General features: G+C 38.2%; 1 protein-coding gene and 1 pseudogene across 3 annotated transcripts in view; one reads left to right on the plus strand and one right to left on the minus strand.

Moving 5' to 3' along the window:
- The window catches only part of SLC39A9 (solute carrier family 39 member 9), a 53,622-nt gene that overhangs the window by 23,803 nt on the left and 11,333 nt on the right, over positions 1–18,486 (plus strand). For 2 of the 3 annotated variants that reach the window (XM_078053844.1, XM_036107231.2), the window contains 2 exons: positions 6,670–6,717; positions 14,484–14,681. In XM_078053844.1, the coding sequence (XP_077909970.1) occupies positions 6,705–6,717; positions 14,484–14,681 (211 nt within the window). In that variant the 5' untranslated portion in view covers positions 6,670–6,704. The remainder of the gene's footprint in view (positions 1–6,669; positions 6,718–14,483; positions 14,682–18,486) is intronic. The other variant, XM_036107232.2, reaches the window with a different exon arrangement.
- On the minus strand, positions 4,859–5,178 carry LOC118545146 (large ribosomal subunit protein eL42-like; annotated as a pseudogene).

Here is an 18,486-nt window from a genome sequence, read left to right on the forward strand (position 1 = left end):
GTGTTGTAGTTTTTAGCATACAGATCTATAGGTATTCTGTTATATTTATACCTAAATATTTCCTGTTTTTAGTGTGATTGTAAATGATACTTTAAAAATATTTCAATTTCCAGTATTCTAGTATATAGAAATTTGCTAAACTCACTTGTTATAGGAGCTTTTTATAGATTCCTTGTGATTTGCTACACAATCATATCATCTATGAATATAGACAGTTTAATGCTTTCTTTTCCGGAGACACTTCCATGTTTTCTTTTCCAATATGCTTTAAAAATTTTTTTCCGGGCGCCTGGGTGGCTCAGTCATTAAGCGTCTGCCTTCGGCTCAGGTCATGATCCCGGGGTCCTGGGATCGAGTCCTACATCAGGCTCCCCTTGCTCTGCGGGGAGTCTGCTTCTCCCTTTGCCTCTGCGTGAGCTCCCCCTGCTTGTGCTCTCTCTCTCTCTTTTCAAATAAATAAATAAAATCTTTTAAAAAAATAAAATAAAATAAACATTTTTTTCCTTTCCTTATTGCACTGGTTAGACCATCTAGTATGAGGTTGATTAGGAATGAAAATAGTCAGCCTTGCCTTATTGTCACTCAGTCTTTCACCATTAAGTATAATGTTAGCTGTAGATTTTTTTTTTAATTTATTCATTCGAGATAGAGAGAGAGCATGAGCAGGGGTAGAAGCAGAGGGAGGGGGAGAAGCAGACTCCCCACTGAGCAGGGAGCCCGATGCGGGGTTCCATCCCAGGACCCTGGGATTATGACCTGAGCCGAAGGCAGACGCTTAACCATCTGAGCCACCCAAGTGCCCCAGCTGTAGATTTTTTAAAGATTCCCTCTTCAGGTTAAGGAAGTTTCCTTTTATTCCTGGTTTGCTGAGAGTTTTTATCTAGTCTGTTAATGTGGTGAATTAAAGTGATATTCAAATATTGAACTAGATTTGCATATGCCACCCCCATTGATTGTTAGGGATTGTCATCACTGGATTCAGTCTGCTAACATCCTGTTGAGGATATTTGTATCTCTGTTCATGAGGAGTATTGGCCTGTGGTTTTCCTTTCTTACAATGTCTTTTTATGGCTTTGTTAGAGTAGTGCTGACCTCTTAGGGTTGGAAAGTGTTCCCTCTTCTACATTCTGGAAGAGACTGTATAGAACCAGTGAAACCATCTGGGCCTGGAGTTTTCTATGTTGGAAAGTTTTTAGCTATGAATTCAATTTCTTTAATAGATATAAAATTATTCAAGTTACCTGTTTCTTCTAAGTTGAAGAATTTATAGTAAGAGTTGTTCATGGTAATCTTTTATTATCCTTTTAATATCTACAGTAATGTCTTCTTTTAAAATTTTTTTCCCAAAGAACCATGTTTGATTTCATTTTTTTTCTGCTTTGTATTTTATTGATTTCTATTTGGCTTTATCCATATTAAAGCTTTTTGGTCAGGTGCCTACACATTTAGGGTTGCTATGTCTTTTGGTGAATTGACCTTTTTCATTATTATGTAATGTCCCTATTTATTCCTGGTAATATTTCTTGTTCTCAAGTCTATTTTATTTGGTATTAACATAGCCACTCCGGTTTCCTTTTGATTAGTGTTTACTTGATAGATCTTTTTTCATCCTCTTACTTTTAACCTATGTCATTCACTATATTTAAATTGGATTTCTTATAAACAGCATATAGTGAATCATATTTTTAAAATCCCATTTGACAATCTCTCTGTCTTCTAATTCATATATTTAGACCGGAGGTCAGCAAAGTTTTTCTGTAACAGGTCAGACAATAAATATTTCAGACTTTGTGAGCCATGTGGACTCTGTTGATACTGTTCAATTCTGTCATTATAACCAACAGTACTGATTCTTTCCTTTGTGATCATCAGTCCTCTAGTGAGCCATCCAGTGAACTTACTGTTTCAGATACTATCTTTTTCAATTTTGAAATTTCTACTTGGTTTCTTTGTATAGTTTCTATTTCTTCAAGTGACACTTATTCATTTGAAGTGTTTTTACCTTTACCCCAGAGCACATAGTTATTTTTTTAATCTTTTTTTTTTTTAAGATTTTTATTTATTTATTTGACAGAGAGATAGAGCACAAGTAGGCAGAGTGAGAAGCAGGCTCTCCGCTGAGCAGGGAGCCCGATGCAGGACTCGATCCCAGGACCCTGGGATCATGACCTGAGCCGAAGGCAGACGCTTAACGACTGAGCCACCCAGGTGCCCCGAGAGCACGTAGTTATGATAACTGATTTAAAGTCTTGAGTATTCCAGTATCTGATTTGCTTTGGGATTGGATTGATTCTTTTTTCCCTTCATGATTGGTGAAATTTTTCTTCTTCTTTTTTTTTTTTTTTTTTTTTTTAAGATTTTATTTATGAGAGAGAGAGCACAAGCAGGGGGGCAGGACAGAGGGAGAAGCAGATTCCCCATTGAGCAGGGAGCCCGATGCGGGACTCAATCCCAGGACCCCGGAATCATGACCTGAGCCCAAGGCAGATGCTTAACTGACTGAGCCACCCAGGTGCCCCAATTTTTCTGTTTCTTTGTATGTCAAGCAAGTTTGGGTTGTATCCTGTACATTTTTAATAATATATTTTGGAACTTTGGGTCCTTTCAAAATCCTCTAGAGAATATTTATTTCTTTTGTTTTCGCAGTCACTAACCTGGTTGGTTTCAGACTTCCAGTTCTGTGGTGCCTTTTTGTGTGATGGTTTTAATTTTAGTTCAGTTTTCAAAGCCTTTGTAATGCTGCTTTGGGTATGTCCTATCCCTGCAGAGTTCAGGGGTAAGTCTGGGACTGGTGCCATTTATACACACTGTTAGGGGAACCCTCCTTAGCCGTTTCCTCTCCAGTATTCTTCTCACACTCCCTGCCTCCCAGGGGACCTTTTACCTAGCCCTGGGACCTTTTACCTAGCCCTGTGGCCAGAAAAATGGGGTTTTTCTAGGAGTTGTAGCTGCCTGTGCTGCCATTGCACAGTTCTGGGTAACTCGGGGTGCCCTCAGGGCAAAGTGGCAGGAGAAAAGAGAAAACAAAATAACCATATCTCCCCCCCGCCCCCTGTGTTCTTCCGACCACTCTGGCCAGAAAGTTGGGGGTTTTTCTGGGGGTTTTCACTGCCTGTGTTGCTGCCATGCAGTTCCCCAACTGGGACTGCCTTCAAGGCCAGGCTGGAAAAGAAAAAAGGGGGTGGTTTCCCTCCATAAGGACATCCCCCAGCAGCCCCTTTCCCTGGTTCTCTGGCCAGAAGGACAAGGTTTCTTTTGCAGTTTTTGCTGCCCTCTCTCCTCTTGTTACTGTTTACATTTGTAGTCCTTAGGTAGTTCTTTGGTTGTTTTGTCCAGAGTTTCTGTAGTAATCATTGTATGATTGAGGCAACACTAGGTTTACTCCATCTGAGCCAGCTCCAAAAGTCCCCATCATTCTTTTTAAAAAGTAAAATATTAATACCCCACTCTGAAAAATTTTTTGAGGTAGCTTAACCATCATAGTAACCGTAAGCTGTCTCCGCATTTTCCACATCTGTCTGCACACTGGTGAGCTTAGTCACATCGCTTTCATTTCTGCTACTTTATCTTTTTCTCCACCCCCTCTTTCTTTATTGTAGATCCAACCAGCTTTTCTCCCAACTTCAAGAAAGGAGTTTGTGTACATGTTTACTACAACCTATAGTTTAGCTCTTCTGTGGACCTTATAATTATAATTAACAGATATTTTTTCAGAGCTCAATATATCATGTTAACTGAGTGCTCTGGCACTTTAATAAGCATTATTAAATACTAATTAATGTAAAGAGGAACCTCTCATACTTTTCTCTAATTATAGCTCTAAAATCACTGGAATTAGATCAGCATTCGTGTGAGAAGACTGTCTCTACAGAAACAGGTTTTAAGAATGTAGTCTATTGAGGACTGCAGTGCTTGTTTACTGTGGGGCTAAATTTGAAACCACCATAATTCTTTGGAACATGAGAATTGGTATATTGAGAAAGGCAGGCTATGGGGTCAAAGACCTAAATAGAAACCTGAAGCCTATATTATTCATAATTGTTAGGATAGTCCTAACTGTTATTTGGAGTGGTTCAATATAGATTATTTCACTAAATTTCTCCATGAATGCCACATATCAGATTTTTTAGAGAAGTACAGTTATCTTATGGTTTTGTCATTTTGCTCTACATTTAAATAAAAGGAGAGGGTTAAATCTGTTATATTTAACTAACTCTTGGCCTGTCATTCATTAATAAAAATGGAGCTCTTTAAAACTCTTACACTTTATCCTCAGGATTCTAAAATATGGATGATCATGGAATGATATCTATCTCTTCTACTTCTTATTTTGTCTGCTAAAATGTCTGATCTCTGCTTTTTTCCCCTGCCCCTTCCCCTCCCTTCCCCCAACATTGTTTATTACTCACTATTGTTTCTGACTGATATTCAGATCAATTATATAACAAAAGATGTTTAAAAATGAATCTCCCAAATTCCATTTAATATATAACTATGTTCCTGAACATTTAGTGAACACTTAGCATATACCAACTATTGTGTGGAGCCCTTCACATTTATTGCCTAATCATCACAACAGCCATCTGAGGTGGGTACTGTTTTACAGATGAGGACATGAAGCCACAAAGAGGTGGAATGACATGTCCAAGATACTCAGCTAGTAAGTGTCACAATCAGGATTTGAACACAGGCAATCTTACTCTGAAACCTATACTTTTTTTTTAAGCTTAAGTTTCCCCACAAGGAGAATTTTATTGACAGCACTAGTTTATTTTCCTCTTAAGAGCCCAGTTGCAGCCAAATGAAGTGAACATACCTCAAAATTTTATTGTCTTCATAATATAACAAAATATGAAGCTTAGAACTGGATCACTTGTCCTTTTCTCTTCCTATCTCCTCCCAGTTCATACTGCTTGCATCTCTTAATAGCCAGTATTCTCTTAGATCTGCAGTTGGGCTCAACACATTCAACCCTCAGCACAATCTTCTTTGGAGTTTTAGCCTTTTTCCAGAAAATCCACTTAGTCTGCCCACCATAGCCACTCTTCCTGTCATAACTTTGCTTTCCCTGGGTGTAAAGAGAATCTTTGCCTTTCTTGTACTGTGTCACTTTGTGGGGTTGGTACTTACAGAAACTTTCTTACAGGAAGTCTGGTGGGTTTTGGGACCATTCACCATGTTTGTGAGAGTACTGTCAGCATGGGAAAAAAAAATGAAGCCTACGTTCTTTTTTTTAAAGGTTTTTATTTTTTGACAGAGACAGCGAGAGAAGGAACACAAGCAGGGGGAGTGTGAGAGGGAGAAGCAGAGCAGGAGCTGGGAGCCCGATGCAGGGCTCGATCCCGGGACCCTGGCATCATGACCTGAGCCGAAGGCAGACGCTCAACAACTGAGCCACCCAGGTGCCCCTGAAGCCTGCATTCTTAATCATAGTCTGCTGCATGGTGTACATCATAAGGAATTTAAAATCACCATTGTAGTGTTTATCTGCTGAAGAAATATATATTTTTTTTAAGTAGTGGAGCCCAACACAGGGCTTAAACTCATGACCCTGAGAGCAAGACCTGAGCTGAGATCAAGAGTCAGGCACTTAACTGACTGAGCCACCCAAGTGCCCCTGAAGAAATCTTATAATAGATTTTTTTCTTCTTAGGGGTGCCTGGGTGGATCCATCAGTTAATGGTCGGACTCTTGATTTCGGCTCAGGTCATCATCTCAGGGTTGTGGGATCAAGCCTGCATCAGATTCTGTGCCCAGTGGGGAATCTACTTGAGACTCTCTCTCCCTCCCTCTCTGTCCCTTCTCCCCCCACCCGCGCCCCCTGCATATGCCCGTGCGCACTCTCTCTCTCTCTCAAATAATTAAATATATCTTTGAAAAAAAGAAAAACAGGGCACCGTCCATTAAGTGTCCGACTCTTGGTATTGGCTCAGGTCACGATCTCATGGGTTGAGGGCATCAAGCCCAGAGTTGAGCTGGAGTCTGCCTCCACTGGGCTCAGTAGGGCGTCTGCTTAAAGATTCTCTTCTTTTGCCCCTACCCCTGCTCACATGCCTGTGCACATTCTCTCTCTCTTTCTCAAATAAATAAATGAATCTTTAAAAAATAAATTTTTAAAAAAATTTTAAAAAGTATACTTTGATCAAAGATTCATTAATTAACATCCCTTTAAAATGTCAGCTTTATGGGTGCCTGGGTGGCCTAGTCAGTTAAGCATCTGCCTTCAGCCCAGGTCATGATCACAGGGTCCTGGGATGGAGCTCCATGTTGGGCTCCCTGCTCAGCGGGAAGTCCGCTTGGCCCTCTGCCCCTCCCCCTGCTCGTGCTCTCTCCCTCCCTCTCTCAAATAAATAAAAAAAATCTTAAATAAAATGCCAGCTTTATACATTTGACTGTGATCAGGTTTTTCTCTTTTACATGAGAAACAGAATACATCATCATTAAGTAGAAGCTATTCTGCCCTTCTTACTGAAAGTACATGTTATGTGTAATGAACTATTTGTCTTTGTCAGAAAAAAAAATACTTAATAGAGAGCTGTAAAAGTCATAAGGTATGAGTAGAAGTTAAGAAATTAAAAACAATCAACAAAGGCCAAAAATATAAAAATTAAAACTGGAGATCACTTAAAAAAAAAAGCCAGATTACCTGAAAATTTGTTTCTTTTATAGAAGCACATGTTAATCTGAAGGAGGAGCTTCAACAAATGTCTTCAAAGGGTAAATTGATTCTCTTACCTTTAATGTAATGTATGTCTGTGACAAAGGACAGCTACTTACCATACTGATGGAACTTACTAGAAAGATTTCTATGTAAATATCTAGGCAAAGAAGCAAGCCCATATGATTTGCTGAACACTCTCTTAGTGGCATGAGAAATATATGTCTGATGTACAATATCCAGTGATAACACCATTGGTTTTTGTACTTTGCAGCAGGGAGTGTGACGTGGAATATGTCTTGGCTAATGAATTACCAACCAGTGTCCTGAGTAGTCAGATATAATAAGCTGAAAGCTTGTTCATGAATGAGTAACATATGTATACAGCTTAATATATTTGAATTTTATAGCTGGTTTTTGAGATCCCAGTTTTTGCTAGTTTCAGTTTCATGTCCAGAGTAGAAGGAAAGATATGTGTATTAATATTCAATATCTGGATTCCATTACTAATTTGTGTATGTACTGTTAAGGTGATGATTGCTCACTTTAAAAAGGGTTTATGTTTTTTTGGTTAATGATTGCAAATAAAACCAAAGCTTACCATTGTGTATATTCCAGTAAGTATTTCATGTTTTTATATAAAGTTAAATTCCACTTAATGATAAGCATTCAGATCTTTTATGAGAAGCCTTAGTCAACAGCACACTTACTTCAAGCAATATTTATTAAATGTTGCTGACATATTACTTATTTGCCAAAATTTTACATCAAAATAAGTATTAACCCCTTCAAAATTGTAGTTCATAAAATTAAGTACTTATAGAAGTGATTGCTGAAAAAATGTTGGAAATTGTTCTTTAATTTACCTCCAGAGTGTGCAGCACATTTAGATGAATATCATCAGTAGCAGCAGGATTTTCCTTGACAGTAGTCTTGGTTTTGGGAAATATAAAATTTGTTTGATGCCAGTCTGCATAATAAGATAGCTCATCAGTTTATTCAATACTATTTTATATCAAAAGCAGGTGATACTATAAAGTAATGACAATTTTATTATGATTCATAAACTTGACTCTTAAGCAATACCAAAAGAAAAGTTCCAAAATTATTTAAAGAAAGCACTGTTGGCACCTTACTCCTGTCGGAATGGCTAGAATCAAAAAGACAATCAAAAGACAGTGTTGGCAAGGTTGCAGAGAAAAGGAAGCCCTCATGCACTGTTGGTAGGGATGTAAATTGGTGCAGCCACTGTGGAAAACAGTATGGAGGTTCCTCAAAAAATTAAAAATAGAAATACTGTATGATCTGGTAATTCCATTATTGAGTATTGACCTAAAGAAAACAAAAGGCTAATTCAGAAAGATATATGTACCCCTGTGTTTATTGCAGCATTATTTACAATAGCCAAGATATGGAAGCTACCCAAGGGTCTATCGATAGATGAATGGATAAAGAAGATGTTGTGTGTGCGTGTGTGTGTATATATATACGCTCAGCCATAGAAAAGAATGAGATCTTACCATTTGCAACAACATGGCTGGATCTGAAGGATATTATACTAAGTGAAATACATCAGACAGAGAAAGACAAATACAATGTGATTTCACTTATATGTAGAATCTAAAAACAAACAAAAAAACCAGACTCTTGAGGCGCCTGGGTGGCTCAGTCAGTTAAGCGTTGGACTCTTGGTTTTGGCTCAGGTCGTGATCTCAGGGTCATGAGACGGAGCCCCTCGTCGGCTCCGAGCTCAGCGTGGAGTCTGCTTGAGATTCTCTCCTTCCCTCTGCCCCTTCCCCTGCTCTCTCTCTCTCTCTTTAAGATAAAGAAATAAATCTTAAGGGAAAAAACAAAACAAAAAACCAGACTCTTAAATGCAGAGAACAAACTGGTGGTTGCCAGAGGGAAGGTGCCTGGGGTGATGAGTGAAATAGGTGAAGGGGGTTTAGAGGTACAAGCTTCCAGTTATAAAATAAGTAAGTCACAGAGATGAAAAGTGTGGCATAGGGAGTTTAGTGAATAATATTTTAATAATGTATGATGACAGATGGTAACTATACTTACTGCGGTCAGCACTAAGTAATATAAAAAATTGTTGGATCAATATGTTATACATCTGAAACTAATATAACATTGTATATTAATTATATTCAGTCTTTTTTAAAAAAGCTTTGTTGGGATAAGATATGGAAGGATCTTATACTCATCTACATTTTAAAATTCTGATATCTGAGCCACCTGGGTGGCTCAATCGATTAAGAGTCTGCCTTCAGCTCAGGTCATGATCCCAGGGTCCTGGGATCAAACCCTGCATTGGGCTCCCTGCTCAGCAGAGAGAGAGAGCCTGCTTCTCCCACTCCCTCTGCTGCTCCTTCTGCTTGTGTGCGCGCTCTCTCTCTCTCTTTCTATATCTGTCAAATAAATAAAATCTTTAAAAAAAAAAAATTCTGATATAGTTATACCTCATAAAGTAAAATGATGTTGACCATCCTTTGAAAGTTGTAATTAGGCTTAACGTTTAGTTTTAGTGCTATGGACATCCCAAAAGTAATTGCCTTTAAAAATTACTATGGCACTGTTCATAAATAATAGCATGACTAACACCCTTTAATAACGTGTTAACCCATGCTCTTACCTAAACTCTTAGTGTAACCTGTCACCTAATTTAGTATATATATGTTACCTATTGAATTTATAAAAAAGCATGTATATAATTATCTTAAAAGAAGACTAAAAGATTATAATTTATTCCCATTAAAAAAAAATCTTTTTGTTAGGGTGCCTGGGTGGCTCAGTTGGTTAGGTGTCTGACTCTTGATTTTGGCTCAGGTCGTGATCTCAGAGTCCTGAGATCGAGCCCCACGTTGCGCTCTGCACTTGGTATGGAGCCTGCTTAAGAGTCTCTCTCCCTCTCTCTCCGCCCCTCCCCCCCCACTCGCACACACACTCTCTCAAAAAAACCCACTTTTTGTCTAGAAAATAATTAATTGCCATAACTTTTGAAATGAAATGCTGCATTAAAAAATTATAGAAGTGAAGGACATTTTTTGCCTTCAACATTTATTTGTTGAGTATTAGCTAGATTTCTGGCCTTCTATTGATTTTTAGCAGTTCAGAGATCTAAGATATAGCCCCAGCCTTCAAGAATTCACAGCCAGTGGAAAATGAATAACAATCAGTGACGGCAGGGGTTGGTTTACGTTTTCTGTAAAGGGCCAGATAGCAAATATTTTAGGCTTTGTGGGCCATATGGTTTCTTTTGCAGTTATTCAACCCTGGTGTCATAGCATGAAAGCAGCCATAGATAATCTGTGAACAAATGAGCGTGGCTATGCTCCAATGCAATTTTTATTTACAAAAATAGGCACCAGCCCTGTACTGTAATTTGCTGATGTCTGAATTATGGTATAGTGAGGTGTAAGACGTATGGTAGAAAGACACCCAGTGTGGTGTGTTTGATAGGAGAAGAGGACACAGAAATCTCAAGGAAGAGGGGACTTCCAAGCTGAGTCTCGAGAGACAAGGTGTTATCCAGGAGAAGCAGCATGGAGGGCCCATGGATTCATTAACTCATGCAAAGTATTGGCAGAGGGAGAGATGGGAGCCCAGGTAAGTGTTAAGTGGGTACCTTATGAAAATGTAAGCATTCAGATCCTCGCCAATAGCATCTTTCTAAGTAGTATTGGAAATTGTAGCTACCAGAATTCTGTGATTTATTTCACATGGGTAGCTTCTTTTCTTTTTTTTTTTTTTTTTTTTAAGATTTTATTTTTAAGTAACCTCTACACCCAACGTGGGGCTTGAACCTACAACCCTGAGATCAAGAGTTGCACAGTCCACTGACTGAGCCAGCCAGACGCCCCACATGGGCAGCTTCTTAACATCTATAAATATGAAGAATTAAATCATGGTTATATATATTAAAATGGAAGCAGACCCAAAATTGCCTTGTCTTTAGAGAAAATAAGATGTTTTAGTTCATTTATTTCACATTTTTGAGACCATGCTAAACTAGTCCCCCAGCTCACAAAGAAGACCTACTTGAAAAAATGATGGGTGCAACCATCTCAGTATTGGATACCAGAGTACTACATTTTGAATTTATTAATTTTTATCAAAATATTGCATACAGTAGTATACATATAGGAAAATACACATATTGGCAGGGTACAAATGATTTTCACAAACTAAATACAGTCATGTTACCACGAGGCTACATTTTAATTGTCCAACATTACTAATTCAAGATTCTTGGACTGCTTTTCAAACTTAATTATTTTTCTTTTTTTTTTTTTAATTTTTATTCATTTGACAGAGAGAGACAGCAAGAGAGGGAACACAAGCAGGGGGAGCAGGAGAGGGAGAAGCAGGCTTCCCGTGGAGCAGGGAGCCTGATGCAAGGCTCGATCCCAGGACCCTGGGATCATGACCTGAGCCGAAGGCAGATGCTTAACGACTGAGCCACCCAGGTGCCCCAGACTTAATTATTTTTCATCTCTGAGCTTTCAGTCAGTTCTTTGGCTTAACGTCCTTACTGCTAACAATTTATTTTGTGTAAGGAACCGAGTGGGCACCTACAACCTGCCAACTTTTTTCTCCTAGGCTTGTTTAGTGTTTAGCTCTCTTTCGTTGACCACTGCAGCCCAGGCTTCTAATTTCCAGAAAATGCCCCTTATTCCAAAATCATCCATTTCTCCTCTGAGTCTCTCCACCTCCAGTAATGCTTTCAAACTGAAGGTAGCAACTCAGTGGGTCTTCAAATAAATTTAGTGAGTTGGACTTGTGACCAATATTTAAAAAGAGCCTGGTGGAGGGACAAAAAAAGAGGGAAAGAGAAAGAAATGGAAGAGTGCGTTGTAAGTATTATAAGCTTCACTGTTTTGTGAAACGTTGCATTTAGTTTTTCATTTATATAAAATTTATTTTTTACTATAGGTCATGGTCTTAAAAGTTTAAAAAACATCATAAATCTCGTTTCAGTAATTTAAAAATACTTAACATTAATGTCAGACTAACTGTGATAGTCATAGACCTTGTTTAAATCAATAAAATGGAAATGTATTGGCTGAAGGAAGTCTTTTCTATCTCTTGGAGGAACACTCCATCTCATTTTAAGATGCCAGTGTGACTCAGAGATGTTACAGGAAAAGAGTTACAGGCAGATATCTCTCATGAATGTACACACAACAGTCCTTTACCAAATGTAGCAAACTGAATCCAGCAGTATAGACAAAGGATAACATGTCTTGACCAATTGGAGTTTATGCCAGGAATGCAAAGTAGGGGTTGGAGTAATATTAAAAAACCAGTTTAATTCATTATATTAATCGAATAAAGTAGAAAAACTTTGATCATCCTTAACAGGTACAGAAAAGCATTTGGGAAAATTAAACTCTCCTTCATTAAAAAAAAATTACAGCAAACTAGGAAAGAACTTCCTTACTGAGAAAGGGCGTATTCAAAAACCCTATGGCTAAGACATCTATAACATTCAGAACAAAGCAAGGCCATCTCCTCTCAACCACTGGTATTTAACATTGTATTTGGGGTCCTAGCCAGCTTCTAGCCTGCAGGAAGGCCAGAAAAAGAAACAAAAGGCATAAAGATCGGAAAGAAGTAAAACTGTTTGCAGATAATGTGATCGAGTATGTTAAATGGTTAAAATTTTAAAGCCTCATATTATCAAATGTTGATAATGGTATAGAGCAACTAGTACTCTCATACACTGCTGTTGGGTGTGTAAGATGGTACAATCACTGTGGAAAACAGGTTTTTTTTATAGCTAAACCTTACACAGAAAGATTTGTACCTGAATGCTCGTAGCAGCTTTATATATAATAGACCAAAATTGGAAATAACCCCAATGTCCGTCAGTGGGTGAATGGGTAAACAAATTGTGATATGTCTATGCAATAGAACATTAGTCAGCAAAAAAGAGGAACAAACAACTGATAAATGCAAAGCATAGATAAATCTCAAAACATTGCTATAAGCAAAAGAATCCTTACACAAAAGTGTTACATATTATATGATTCCATTTATATAAAATCCTAGAACAGAAAAAAAAAAAAAATCTTTCCGGGGACAAGAAGCACATCAGCCCCTGCTTGGGACCAGGAGTGATGTATTGACTTCAGAGGAGCATAAGAGAACTTTTCTGGGATTTTAAAATGTTCTGTATCTTGTCCTTGGTGGTAGTTACTAGAATTTTTGCACTGTGAAAACTCATTGTGTCTTATTGTATGTAAATTATACCTCAATAAAGTAGATTTTTTTTTTAAAGAGATTTAGACATTTAATTTAAAAACAAGTAGACGAAATCACTGTTAGAAAAAAAAGAACTCTACAGATTAAAAAATTCCTTTGGGATGATGAACAAATTCTGGAGATAGATGAAGGTGATGGTTGCAGAACAGTGTGAATGCACTTAATGCTATAGAACTCTACACTTAAAAATGGTTAAAATGGTAAGTAAATTTTATGTATATTTTATCACATTTAAAAAAAAAGGTTAAGAAAAAGAAAATGGCTATGAAAACAAACCAAAAAAATCTTTCAGGAATTAGAAGAATGTATAGGGTTTTTTTTGTTTGTTTTTTGTTTTTTTAATTTTCACATGGCATGTGATTTGTGCCCCTCAAAAATATCTTTTAAAGGATTAAGGCAGGGTCTAAAATATTACAAGCTTGTGTAATTTCTTTGATCAAAGGTAAAAATGCTTAATCTAATTATAAATGAGAAATGTCTAATATGTTGGCCTCTCTTCATTAAACACAGCAAAGATCAGGATTCTGGCCTTGAAGCATTTATGCTTTGAGTGTCATATAAACTAGAAGTATTACTTGGCCAAGTGTCACTTCCTGTAATTCAGAATATCTCAGCAATTGTATTTTTAGAACTGAATTTAGATGGAAAGCTGTGTCTCTTAAACTGCTCTGCCCTTTTAGTTTCTAGTTAGTGATTGCCTCCTGATACATTTTTTTAAGATTTTATTTATTCATTTGAGAGAGAGAGAGAGCACAAGCAGGGGGAAGAGGCAGAGGGAGAGGGAGAAGCAAGATTCCCCACTGAGCTGGGAGCTGGACTCAGGATCGATCCCAGGACCTTGAGATCATGACCTAAGCTGAAGGCAGACGCTTAACTATCTGAGCCACCCAGGTGCCCCCCTCCTGATATTTTTTAAGCTAAAAGGTTTACACTCAGTTTGCTCTTTATTTGCAATTTCTAAATCAACGTAGGTCTAAAACTAGATGAATTTGGTTAAAATTATTTTCATTACTTACTGTTCTTCATTTGCCTATCTTCATCAGAGTAAAACTTACTGTAGTTTCTTGATGATATTGGCACGAATTTCTCAGCCAGAAAGGAGGATCTGAGGATGATACTGCTTGGGAATATGACCGCTTTCTTGCTTGGTGATTTGCTTCCACTTCCAGGTTTTGAGAATAATAGGCAGTTAAAAGATCTGCATGCCAGGTGCCTGGGTGGCACTGTCAATTAAGAGTCTGCCTTCAGCTCAGGTCATGATCCCAGGGTCCTGGGATGGAGCCCCACATCAGGCTCCCTGCCCAGCGGGGAGACTGCTTCCCCCTCCTCTCCTCCCTCTGCCTGCTGCTCCCCCTGCTTGTGCTCTCTCTCTGTCAAATAAGTAAAATCTTAAAAAAAAAAAAAAAATCTGCATGCCAAAAGGAGTTTATGATTGGCTGGATTGTAATATAGGAAGTAGATGTCTTTGCAGAGCTTGAAATACAGAAGAATGGGAGCATCTATGTGAAAATGTTTCAAGGAGGAAAACATTTTCTCTTTACGGTTCATTCTGCTCTAGGTAAACACCACCAAGTGAGTGAAACACAGAATGTGATTGCATCAGACAAAGCAGCAGAAATACCAGTTGCCCATGAACATGAGCACAACCATGACCACACACAGCTGCACGCCTATATTGGTGTTTCCCTTGTGCTGGGCTTCGTTTTCATGTTGCTGGTAGACCAGATTGGCAGCTCCCATGTGCATTCTACTGATGGTAAGTGGCTCCAAGGCTTTCTGGGCAGTGCAATAAATTTACAGTTTAGAAAGTCACAGATGATTGAATAATTCAGCATAGATCAATAGCCTTCTTTAGTGCCAAAAACTCTTGTCTTTCTTGGGTTCTAGTGAACATTTTATTCAGTTGGGGGAGCTGGTGAGTTGTGACATGTGGCACAAGAGAGTGCTTATTGGGTTATTACCATGCTTACCTTAAAGCTGTCTCATTTGGTTGAGAGTCTGGGGCAGAAATTCTTAACCTTTTTTGTGCCGTGGAGCCCTTAGGCATTCTGAAGCCTGTGGACCTTTTATTGGAATCATGTTTTTAAATATGCAAACCGTAACGCATAGGATTACAGAGAATACCCAATTATATTGAAATATAGTTCCAAAACATTAAAAACAAATATATGATATAGTAATATATGTCTTCTTTATTGATGCATTAATTAACCAGATAATATATTTAAATAATATGCAAGGTGGAGTTAAATTTTATTTTTTAGGACAGCAGCATGACAGCTTTTGTTGCTTAGCTTGGCTAAAAACATTAAATTGTGAGACAAGCTTCAACAAGGCAGCAGAGTGTCAAGTTGAACATCCAGTGGATTTGGTTATTTGTTTTGATGGTTACTAGTATAGAAATTCCTGCTTCACAAAGATATTTTCTTACAGATACACTTAAACACATTCATAGCTTGCTTTCCAAGGAGAAATACACTTCTTCAACTACAACTACAATTCTCCAAGACTTAAAATTTAACTCTAGGCATAGTAACTTTTTAAAAATTTTTTTAAAAATTGGTTATTTATTTTTTTAAAGTAAACTCTACCCCCAGCATGGGGCTCGAACCCATGACCGCAAGATCAAGAATCACAGACATCTGTGATGTCTACTAAGCCAAGCCAGGCACCCCCAGATATAGTAACTTTTTTTTTTATGTTATGTTAATCGCCATACATTACATCATTAGTTTTTGATGTAGTGTTCCATGATTCATTGTTTGCATATAACACCCAGTGCTCCATGCAGAACGTGCCTTCTTTAATACCCATCACCAGGCTAACCCATCCTCCCACCCACCTCCCCTCTAGAACACTCAGTTTGTTTTTCAGAGTCCATAGTAGATATAGTAACTTTTTTGTCTTAAGATCAACGAATTCATTAGGAAACAGGACAGGTGAACATAGGGGATGGGAAGAAAAAAATAAGATAAAAACAGAGAGGGAGGCAAACCATAAGAAACTCTGTAACTATACGAAACAAACTGAGGTTTGCCGGAGGGGAGGTGGTGGGGGGCTGGGGTAATTGGGTGATGGGCATTAAGGAAGGCACGCGATGTAATGAGCACTGGGTGTTATATACAACTGATGAATCACTAAATTCTACCCCTGAAACTAATAATACACTATATGTTAACTAAATTGAATTTAAATAAAAATTTTTTTTAAAAAAGATCAATGAATTCATCTTTGGCTGAGTCACCATCTTGATATGGTTTATATTAAAAAAAGATTCTGATCCATGATACAACTTTAATGCCACCATGATAGAATAAATTTGGAAGAGTTACATCAAACTCCTAGGGTTTGGTGATAGAGGGGTTTATAGATACCTGTTTTCAAGTACACTGACAGAGACCTTTGCAGATAGGAGCTGCTGGAGAGCAGCATAGATGTCTTGGTCCCAGTGAGAGATCCCGTGACTTTTGCTGTTAGCGGCTGAATGACCGTAGGTGCAGAGGTGCCTGGTAGTTGCCCAACTTCGTCACATGAGCATCTACAGACAAGAAGACTGTAATCCTGCAGTGTGGTGGCAGTTTATACACCCTTAATTTAAAGCAGTGATGAGTGAAAGCAGTGATATGAAGATGTCTACAACTGTAAAATAACCTGAAATTATCTGATTACTTCTGGCAATAAAGTATAGGTAGTGCCAATATTTGTAGTTTATGGTCTGTATTCATAATCAAAGGAAATGATGGATTTCATTTAGAGGTTAGTAAAAATTAAAATGTGCTTTTTTCCAAGTTAGGGTCACAGGCGCCCCCTGCATTCCACCTGTGTTCTTCTACATGGATCCCAGGTTAAGAATGCCTGGCCTACAAAAAAAATCTGTGGAAAAGCAGGCAAAAGACATGAACAGATAGTTCATAAAAAGATAATTAAAATGGTCCTTAAACATATGAAAAGATGTTCAATTTCACTTAGGAATGCAAATCAAAAGTCTGCCGAGATGCCATTTCTCACCTGTCAGGCAAAAATTCAAAAGCTTGACAATATACTTTGTTATCAAAGCTACAGTGAAACACACCCTCATCTATTGCTGTGGGAATACAAAATTGTATGGCCCCTGCAGAGGGGAATTTGGCCATATCAAACAAGACTACATTTATATTTATCCTCCAACCCCAAAGTCACACTTCTGGGAATTTATTCCGGTAATGCAGCTCCAATATGAAAACACACATGCACAAGATTATTCAGTGCAGCATTATTTATCATTGTAAAACCACTTTTAAATGTCCAGTCATGGAAATTGGTTGAATGAAGTGTGATGTGTGCATATTAATGGAGTTCTAGGTAGCTGTGAAAAAGAATGAGGAATCAGATCTCTGTGAATTGATAGGGAGAGATTTCTAGGAGCTATTTTTGGTGGGGGGGGTGCTGGAAAAGCCGAAATGTAAATTAATATCTATCATAGACTACATTTTGTGTAAGGAACTGGGGGAATAAAACACATATGTGTACTTATTTTTACAGAAAGGAAACATGAAACCTCACGTAGGCAACAGAATTACCCATGAGAGGTAGGGGCAGGGTAGGATGGGGTAGAAGAGTTTCAGAGGGCATGGCACTTCCCTGGGCATGCCTCTTTGATATAGTTTTGACTTTTGGAAGCATGCTGCTATTTCCCATATTCAAAAAATGAAATCAACAAGGATAGGGGAAGTTAACTGCAGCAGATGAACTGTAATTCAAATGAATAACACAATCACACTGAAGGGGATTTAAAAACTCAAGTGACATATGAATGTAGTATTTGACTATATATTTTTAGTTTTGGATGGAGCTGGGGGAGAAGCATAAACAATTATCAAACTCTTTTTAGTAGGCTTTGCTTTTTGTGATGGCACAGGTGAAAACAATTCTGAAACTGTTTTAGGTGTATTGTGCAGGTGTTACTGTCATTTGAGTAAGTGTGTTGCTGTTGGTGGAAGCAGAGTTCTCACTGTGGAAGAGGGGACGTACAAATATGGAATGGGGGAAGGCAAGAAAGAACCCCTATAGGGATGGACTGGAATTGGAGCTATTGGACTCATGATTTCTAAAATGTATATGTGTATATGTGTGTATATGTGTACATATATACGTGTGTGTTTATGTATACATGTATGTATGTCCTAGCTCTGTCTGCAGAGAGGGCCTAGAAGTAAAGACACCCACTAGCAATGAGCATACCAGGGCTCTTCAGAGAAATGGCTGATTCCAGGACAGGGGCAGGGTAAGTACAAAATCAGCTTGGAACATCTAGTGCTCAAAAAAAAAAAAAAGTAGGAAGGAAGGAAGAAAATGGAAACTTGTCACAGAGTATAGAACCAGCTTGAAGGGGTTCCCGCTGGCCAGATCTAAGACAGTTTGAGCACCAAAATAATTATGAACAGTAATGAAGCAAAAACCATTGAGAAAATGGGAAGTGCTGAGCACATCCACGTGAGAGAGGAGGAAGAGGAAGAGGAGGGAGAACACTTGCTTCCGGTGGGTTGCTAAATGTCGACTTGTAAGGGTGGAAAGAGTGCAGG

Source organism: Halichoerus grypus, chromosome 8, assembly GCF_964656455.1.
Source record: "Halichoerus grypus chromosome 8, mHalGry1.hap1.1, whole genome shotgun sequence".
NCBI lineage: Eukaryota > Metazoa > Chordata > Mammalia > Carnivora > Phocidae > Halichoerus > Halichoerus grypus.